Here is a 9646-nt window from a genome sequence, read left to right on the forward strand (position 1 = left end):
ACGTCATATTATGGGGAATGACAACATCTTAAGGAACTGTTTCTGCTGGTGAAATTGCAGGCATGAAAATCCCAGAATGCTGAAAATTTTGAGGGCAGGCTGGATTTTTCAGTCTGGATGTGCTAGTGTCTGCCTTTGGTGTAAACAGGCTTTGGTCCACAGTGCCTTGGGGCTGCTGAGCCCTGGGACTTGGCTGCCCACACTGGTCCATCCCAGCTGGGCCACATGGAGCCTTTCTGCTCCATCACCTCTTTCCTGACTTCAAGTGTCCTGGTGGAACAGAAACCAGGAGATCACAATGCAGAAGAGGAGAATTCTTATTCTACTGATTGGCACTGCCTCAGATCTGCTTTGCTGATTTTTTGGGGCTGATGGCTGTTCTGTATTGCAGTTGTTGATGTAAGGGAGGGCTGAACTCACATCTGCAGCTTGGACCTACATGGCTATGTGTTATCAACACACTCTGCCTTCAGTGCTGATGGCATCTAAAGAAGTTCTGTAGGAAACAGCTGTTCCAGAGAAAAAGACTTGCTTTTCAGGCTCCTTCAGATCTTGGCATGGTGTATGGGACAGAGCCAGAACCAGGAGCAGGAAATCAAAGTGTTAATCTGGTGAGGGTAAAGGATGTCTTCTCTTTCTCATTCAGCTGAGTTTCTGTGTTGAAACTTGTTGTTCTTGACTTCCTGTGGGTTGTCTGGTAGAGAGATGGGGACATAAGTTTAAGTTTGTCTCTTTCAGTTGCTTTTATGCAGGGACACCAGCGGAAGGCTAGCTTGAATCCAGAGCGAAACCTGGCAAAGGGAGAAAAGCAATTAAATGGTGAAATGATCTTTGTAATTGTGCAGAGAATGAACAAACTGGTGACTTGGTTCTACCTGTGAATGGCTATGGAAATAAATATTTCTACTGAAATCAAAGGAATGAGGTGAAAAGCTAAATGCATGAAAGCATGGAGGCAGGTGCACTAGGAGCTTCTGATCAGATTTCCCTGTATTTTAAGGAAACATACATGATCAGTGAAATGGCAGGGAGTTTGATATGCTCAGTGGATGGTGCTGGTAACTGTGAGACACAGATTTCCCTGTATTTTAAGTAAACCTGTAAGATCAGTGAAATGGCAGGGAGTTTGATGTGCTCAGTGGATGCTGCTGACCGTGCTGGTAACTGCGTTTGTGAGACACAGAACAGCTGAGGAAAATACATGTGTTTCCCTACTGTGAGCTTTTAAAAAAAACCTATAAATAATTAAATGAGGAAGCTGTCTGCTTTCTGAGAGAGGAGGGGGAGGATGTGTTTGTGTGCTTCATGCTAAATGCAAGTTGGGCGAATGGGCTGCAAAACTCTTCTTTTGCCAGCTCAGGGGAGCGCGCCTTGCAGCATCGCTCTGGAGTTCAACACTGCCTGCTGCAGTCCCAGTGACGCTGCACAGACCCTGTGCTGATCACCATCCATCACCTTTGAAGCTCACAGCGAGCCCGAAGAGGGCTGGGGGGGTGATGGATGCGGGATTTGTCACACAGACCTGTCCCAGCCGGAGCAGCTCCCCGCGCTCTGCAGCGCAGAGCAAGAGGGACATCTCTTGGCACGCCGGGGATGTGCTCCCCCAGCTGCTCCCTGCCGGTGACACCAATTAAGTTAAGTTGTCTCATTGGCCTAGGGACTGCAGTTGAAAGTCACAGCTGTTCTCACCTCCAGGGATTTATGCTTTTTTCAGGCTGAGATTTTAGTTTTCTCCGTGCTCACAGTAGCTCACCTCTGGTTCAGGCAGCAGTAGATGATGGGGTTGTACATTGTGGAGCTCATGGCGAGGAGGAAGACTGCCAGGTACACCTGCTGAATGTACTTCTGCTGGTAGATGTCCTCCTTGAAGCTCCCCAGGATGAAGTAGATGTGATAGGGCAGCCAGCAGACAGCAAAAATGATCACCACAACCACCATGGTCTTCACAAACTAGGAAAACACAGCCAGGGGGTTATTCCTGGGCTCTGGGTGATTGGGCTTGCTGGGGCAGTGGGAAGTGCCACTCTGAGCCTGGTTGGCCCTCCCAAAGTGCAGAGTATGGAATGTAGCCCTGGACTGCTGTGGCAAAGAAACCAGCCCTGGTGATGAAAACTGGGCACAGGGAGGGAGTGCCCTGGCCATGGAAACTGGGACAGGGAGGGAACAGGGTGGGGGTTAAAGCAAACCTTTCCCAGGCACTGAGATGTGCAGGGAAAGGAGATCTCTGCTCTTACACTGAGGCTGCTCCCCTCTGCCCAGAGGTTTATTCTCTGTGGATTCTCTTCACTCTCTAAGGGCTGCTGGCAGCCAGCCTGCTGCTCTGAGCCTTTCTTCCTTGAAGGCTGCCTGGTGCATGCAATCACCTTTTTTTCTTTCAAACTTGCAGGCATTTTGGGCCCCTTTACCCTGGACCCAAAATATTCTGTCAACCTTTCAAGCAGCCCAATCCCACAAGATTTTGTATGGAACACCAGCTCCATTTTGGAACTGGAGCCAGCAGGGCTGGTATGCTGAGGGTAATGATACTTAAGTTTCACTTCTGACCTTTTTTTTGGCATTGACTTGGTGCTGGTGGTTGACTCTGTTCAGGTGGCTGCCTGCAGCTGTGCTGCTCCACAGAGTAACTCCTATAATGCTGTATGCAACAAACATCACCATTAAAGGCAGCAAATAAATCAACACAATCACAGCGATGTGGTACCTGAAAGAGAAGAACAAGGGGTTTTTCACAGTCAGTACGGCTCCTGGACAGCTCTTTCAGAAATTGTCTTTTGGATATGTGTGCTGGCTCCTATTAGTGAAACCACAAAGAGGAAATCTTGCCCATAATTATTGTTACAGGGATTTCTGTAAGCAGCAAAATCTCTTCTCTCTGGTGGTGTGATGAGGGGGATCCTTGGGCTGGATTCCCTGCTCCTTCAAGACAGAGTAACATCATTGAATTTTTTATTCCAGAACCACCTGCACTGAGCTTTGCAATCCCCCTGCAGCCAGGAGAGACAGAGAGAGAGATGGTGGTAAAAGCACAAGCCCTTCAATCACAGGTGAGGGAAAGGAGTAGCCCAGAAACTACAGAGTAACTTGATGAAATGCAGCAGTGGAGCAAAGGCAGACCAGGGACTGCCTTTACAGGGTGCACCAAGGTATCTGTGTAGCTGGCTGGTTTTATTTTTGTGAGCACACAGAGTTCATGTCCCACCAGCAGGGCACTCAGTCTCTGCTCCAGCTGAGAGCACTGGCACCCATCCCCTTAGCTGCACCTTAACCTCAGCCCTTTCCAGCTGGCTGTGCCACCCCACAAACTCCTGCTGGTTGCCTCGAGCTGGGGGCTGATCATTTTAACAAGCACCATTTATGGGAAGGGAACAACCTGCTCAGCCCCTGACAGCAGCTGCCAAATTAACATAAACAGAGTGAAAAGCGGGATTAGGCAGGAGGGCTCCAGCACACGCTGCTGGCAGTGACCCCAAAAGGCTGGGGGGGTGCAAAGGGTCTTTTGAGTCTGGGGTTACTCCTCACATGAGTGCTTTGCTGTTGGAATGGGTGTTGGGGTCTGCAGTGGTGTTTGTTGCTTGGGCTGGCTGCATAAAGAAAAATATTACATTTGTGAGATGTGGCAGTTCATCCCTGCCCATTTTCTACTTTTTCCTGCTGTGCTCAGAGCAGTTCCTCTTTTGAAGGTCTAATGCTGGGTGTGGAGTGCAGCAAGGGAGGATGGAAGTCTGAGTTTGAGCACATGTAAAAAAGAAACTTTTAATCTTATAGCTTTACTACTTTGCTGCAAAGTTAACCTGTCACCAGAAGAAAAATCCTCTGTGATTAAGGTTCTTTACTCTGGTTAAACTTCTATATCCTTTATAGCCAATATTTTCCAGGCACTGGCAGTCAGTAGTGCATTGTTTAGGGTTTTTTAAATTTTTTTTTACTCCTTTCTGTCATAATCATACACATCTTTCCTTCAGAAAATGATTTTCCTATGTTCTGAATTCTAGAAAATTTGAAAGATGGGTTTATTCAACTGCAAAGGATTCAGAGGACACAGAGTCAACGCAGGAACCCCAGCTCTCAATTTCTTTTGGTTTCTTAGTATTTCTTTTCCTTGTTAGTTGGACTAGTATGAATGGCTGCACATGGCTTTTTCTCCATGGTCTGCACTGCAGGTATCTGTCCCAACAAACCATCACTCAGTCTGATTTCTGGGGAGCAGTGTTTCCCTCTTCCTTTCTAAGAGAGAAACCAAAACCTGCAGATCTGAGGCTGTGCAGGGAGAGAGGGCTGGTGGGTGATGGACTGTGGTCAGGAGATCAGCTGGAGATCCCAGAAGGGACCTGCCCTGCTATTTGCCTCGTTCAGGACCAGCCTTTCCAGCCCACAGCATGCTGGGGAACTCATCTGAATCCTTCCCATGCCATGGATGTGGGAGAGATAAACCTCATCTGAATGGCATAGTCACCTGTGACTCACGTATTTGTGGTTATCTATTCTCCCTCCTCCTCAATCCACAGCAGCCTGGCACACTGTTCCCCAAAAAATACCAAAAAGGAGTCCCCAGGAAGAGGAGCATCACCCAGCATGAGAGGTTTGAGCTTGATTTTTGTCTTTGCTCAGCTGGCAACCACTGAACATGCTGCAGCTTGGCCAAAATGACCCAAAGGTGGTGGAACTTGGCATATATTGGTGTGAAAATGAATTAGTTTGGTAATAGCTAAGTTGAGGAGGTGCCCAGCTGCCTGCCAGAGATGAAGACTGAGCTGGGGAAATGTCCCAGGTGCATGGAGCCTTCACAGTGGGTTTTGGTTTGAAAAATTGTTTTGCGCTTTGTTAATGGATTTGTTCCTTTTCCTCGGTTCTTCCGTTGCTGCTTTGTATAAATAAGTTTTGCTTGGTAAATTTCTCAAAGGTGCATGGTGTGCCTTGGCTGATGAGTAATCCCAGCAGATCCCCTGAATGCAGGGTATGGCTGGTTTCATCTGCTTGAACAATCTTGCTTTCAGGCAGGAGGAAATCTCTGTGAGGCTCAGGAACCTTCAGGAGTGCAGATGTGTGCCCTGATAAATATGTCTATAAAACCTTGGGATGTTTGAAACGTGCTGCTCTCAGGTTTTATTTTCCTTTTACCCCACAAAGAGCAGCATAATTTTTAACTAATTACATGGCTTCTCAGCATTAAAGATAGCCAGTTTCCTCCTGCCTGACAGAGGAAGAATACCCAGAACCTTTGAAACCAGGATTTACTGATTGTTTAGAGACTTTTTGCACTGGTTTCTCTCAAATTCCCCAAGCCCTGTATGTAGGGTTTCTGGCATTATAAGCAGTTTTCAAAGCAGGGGAGGGTGGCAGGTTCAGGATTACCCTGAACCAGCATCACCTGGCAGCTTTTTCCACCAGTTTAGATGGGCTGCCCCAGCCCCTCATTCTGCTGCTCTCTCTCTCCCAGCCCTCTCCAGAGCCAGCAGTCTGGAGCTGAAACGATTTTCCCAGTTAACTTTAGGCTGAATTGGGAGTTTCACGGTGTCTCTTACGCCAGCTGGTGCTTGGATCCGACATCATCAGGCCAGACCACGATGCATTTCACGGTGCCATTGTCCATGGTGATCTCAGCATAGAAGCACTGAGGGAAGGCAAGCCCGAATGCCACCAGCCAGATGATCCCAATGATGACTCTGGTGCTTCCAGCAGACAGCCTGGGCTTGAAGGGGTGAATGATGGCCACATACCTGCAAAAATAACAGGTGTAGTGCTTTTAAAGTGTACACTGCTTTTACACTGGGATTGGCAGTCTGTACAAACAGTGCAGCAAGTGTGAAAGCCCGGCAGGAGTGAGTGGGCTTTGTTAATATAGACATTTTGACAGGTTCCAGGCTGTAAATGATAAGGAACTAAATCCTTTCTGGAGAGAATGATTGCAAGTCTTAGGGCAGGATGGATGCTTCTGTGTGAGGAGGAAGCCCTCCTTTATGTCTTCTGCAGACAGGCTTTGCAAGCATTCCCCTTATGGAATTACACACAGGATCCCAGAATGGTTTGAATTGGAAGGCACCCTAAAGATGACCTAGTTCCACCCCCCTAGGACACCTTCCACCACCCCAGGCTGCTCCAAGCCCTGTCCAACCTGCCCTTGAATACTTCCAGGGATGGGGCAGCCACATCTCCTCTGGGCACCCTGTTCCAGGACCTCACCTCCCTCACAGGGGAAGAATTTCTTCCCAATATCCCATCTAACCCTTCACTCCACCAGTGTGAAGCCATTCCTCCATCCTGTCACTCCAAGCCCTCCTAAAAAACATTCTCACTTTTATTTAAGTTATTTTTGCAAGTGCCTTACCAAAAAATAGCCCAGCCAAGCATGCTTTCCCTTCCTAATTAAGTCCATCTCTGATGCTTCATATTAACAGAAGAGCAGGCTGGGCTCTTTACCCAGATTTTTTTTCCCCACTGATTTTGAGCTGAGTGGAAAACTCGTGCTGCCCAGGCACTTGTGCTTGCAGAGCAGGGCAGGGCTGCCCCTTTCCCCCACACCTGCTGAGAGCCCTCAGGCACATCTGACTATTGGATTACTCAGGAGCCCTCTGGTTTTAAGTTCCCTGTGGTGTAACAAGTACACAATCAATTATGCATTTCTCGTCATGCCGTCCCCGTTCTTTGTCGTGGCTGTAACAAAGGCAAAGCAGAGTGGAAAATGCCCATTGCCTCCTGGTTTTCAGAGAAAAAATAATCTGACAAATTGGGCTGTCTCTTGGCCAGGCTGTTGGTAGGGAGCTCTGCCCAGGAGAGGCAGCACAGTGAGCAGCCCAGGGCCTTATTTAGCTATAAAATTTTCATGTCACCTTGCTTTTCTTCAGCTTGCCAGGGGCAGTGTCACACAGTGCTCAGGGAGCAATCCACTGCTGGGTGTTCTCCTGAGTGTTATTCTCTCCCATGGGAGAGCCTGAGATGATGATCTGTGGCCCTGGGTGAATGGCAGAGCCTGGGAAGAAACGATGCCAGCCGCTCTGCTGTCACTGCAGCCATCAGAGGTGTCACAGGGCTGGGGACAGGCTTTCCCACCCTGCCAGGGCTGCACCCCCAAGGCAAGCTGGGATTTTAGGTGAGCTCCTGCAAGCTGGGAGATTTATCAAACCTGCTGAGATCTCCTGATCCCTCTTGCTGTGTGGCAGCACAGCCTTTGCCCCGCTGCTGCTCGTGCTTGTTGTGGCCCCTCTCGATGCCCCTGTGACATCCCAGGATGCTGGGACCACAATCTTCCTCTGCTCCTCATCCATGTAGGCAAAACAAGCTGAATTTTGGACCCTCTGGTGCACTTTCCAAGCAGGCCATAGGAGGCTTTGCTAAGCAGAGTGTGAAACTGGAGCTGATCAATAAGGCTGCATTTCTGCCTGGAGCACTGCAGCGGGAACAGCTGCTCTGGGAATGGGGAAATGGAGTGATCCTAGACCCAGCAGTGAGCAATATCACCAGGGGCTTTTCCATCCCAGACAAAAGTGACTTAGAGCCATCACTTCAGCCTCCTTCCTTAAAATAAACCACTTGAGAAGATGTTGTTTTTATAGAAGTTAAACACTGGGGCTGGAGTGGAAACAAGTTCTCTTAACAATAAATGGAAGCGTCGAGTTTCCAGGATCTATTTTAAGGCCGACCAAAGAATAGCTAAATATGGTTTGCAGCAGGGTGCCAAGTTCTCTTTCTGATCTGTGCCATGTGACTAAAGAGATCTTGGCTATATAGGTGCTTTCACCAAAAAATCCCTAAGGAACAAGAGTAGGAAGGCGAGCCAACAGGTTGAAACAGCTTTTTAAAAGTATTCTTTGTCAGACAACACGTATAAAATAGCAGCTAACAACAGCCAGGAGCAGCAAAAGAGTATTTGAGTCTAAAACCGAGCTGCCATTGATTCTAAATAGGGATTTGCTTCCATCTGGACAGCTGCAGCCTGACAAATACGTCCTGCACTGTGCCCTGTCCCCAGCTCCTGCAGGGGTTTCAGCAGGCATTACAGAGAGGAAAGCCCTTTTCCCTCTCCCAGCCTGTTTATCCAGAGTGATTGCTCTGTGATTTCTTCCTGAGCCTGGCTGTGCCAGGCTGGTCCAAGCTGCAATTTTTGGGGAGCTCCTGAGGGAGGCTGGATCCCTGCTGCCCCCGTGGAAACGGGAAACCCGAAGGAAAGGGCAAAGTCAACAGCAGGGCTTTGATAAAGGAGTGCCTTTATTTCACTTCTTTGATAGAGGAGTGCCTTTATTTCACTCCTTTGATAAAGGAGTGCCGGTGTTTCACTCCTTTGATAAAGGAATAATGGTATTTTGCCGGGTCAGGCTGCCCCAGGGAAGTCTTTTCCCTAGAGGCTGCAGCAGGGAGAGGGGAAGTAGGGATGGAAGGAGGGCAGAGAGCCTAAAGGGAAATAACCTCCTCTGCTTCTTGCCTTGGAGGGAGGAAACTCCCACAGGCTGTTGGCCACTTTCTAGTAAAAAGGAAAAACAGCTTCATGCTATTTAGCAATGAGCTGTAAACACAGTCAGACTGCAGAAATTAGAGCTTAAGTAAAAGTGACTTGGCAGTTGGAAGTGAATTTTATGAAAATACCAAATTGCCCCAGAAGTCAAACAGAACCACTGTAATTACTTCCCTCCCTCTCAGAATAAGTCATTCTAATGAACCAGGGGAGCAGACGCTGCCATTTCTAATCGAATTCCCATTATTTCTGCTGGTTTGCTGGACTCACAGATAGTTTCAGCAGCCTGCAGCATATTCTCTTTTTTCAGGATGTATGCGTCTCATGGTTTAAAAAAACCCAACAATGACACAGGAGAGATTGGGAAGCATTTTATGATCAATAATGTGGGAACAACAAAAAAACCAGAGGATGGTGCCCTAATTAGCATCAAACCCCACACTCCTTCCACTTTGCTGAGAAGGCACCTGACAGAGTGGGGGCCAAACTATTGCAATGATTTTTTTTTCATGACTTACAGGGGATCTTTTGGGACCTCACCTTCTCCATTCGCCCCTTACCTCTCTGCAGCCACGGCTGTCATGGAGTAAATGCTCACAAACACTGCAGTGATGGGGAACCAGTTCTGAAACCTGCAGAATTCCTCCCCAAAGTACCAGACGTTGTGGCTGGCGTAGATAAAATTGAAGATGGTGTTGAAGGCGGACATCAGCAGGTCCGAAAGGGCCAAGTTAACGATGAAGTAATTGGTCGCCGTCCTCATTCTCCTGTGAGCCAGAATAATCCAGATGATGGTGGCGTTGCCAAGGATGGATGTGACGACGATGAAGGAGTAGGTGATGGCCCACAGAGCGATCCTCCAGCCTGGCTGGCTGAACTGGGTTGCTGCTGTCCAGTTGCTGCCATCCTCCAGGGAGCCAGCCTGTGAAACGTTGCTGGCGTTGAAAGCGGCAAACGCGAAGCCCATGGCTTTTCACTTCTTGTGAGGGGAAGAGAAAACCTTCTGGCACCTGCTCATTTCCTTGCAGTGGGTGCTGGTGTGTGAATTTCCACGCATTTAACCAAGTGCTGTTAAAAGGACAGGGGGATGAGCTGTCTCATGTCCTCTCCTCCTGTTTTCCGAGTGATGCAATGCAGTTCCAGGAGGAGGTGACGCCAAGGGCCTCCTCCTTCTTCCCTGGCATTTTAACCTATGCTTGA

General features: G+C 48.4%; 1 protein-coding gene across 1 annotated transcript; it reads right to left on the reverse strand.

Moving 5' to 3' along the window:
• Positions 1–595: 595 nt before the first annotated feature.
• On the reverse strand, positions 596–9413 carry TACR2 (tachykinin receptor 2; the record flags this gene model as incomplete). The annotated part of the gene is made up of 5 exons (XM_084210871.1): positions 596–791; positions 1754–1950; positions 2545–2701; positions 5523–5717; positions 9007–9413. The coding sequence occupies 5 exons, from the start codon at positions 9411–9413 to the stop codon at positions 596–598; spliced, it is 1152 nt and encodes a 383-aa protein (XP_084066997.1).
• Positions 9414–9646: the final 233 nt, after the last annotated feature.

The sequence above is a fragment of the Fringilla coelebs genome (assembly GCF_963513975.1).
Source record: "Fringilla coelebs genome assembly, chromosome: 8".
Lineage (NCBI taxonomy): Eukaryota > Metazoa > Chordata > Aves > Passeriformes > Fringillidae > Fringilla > Fringilla coelebs.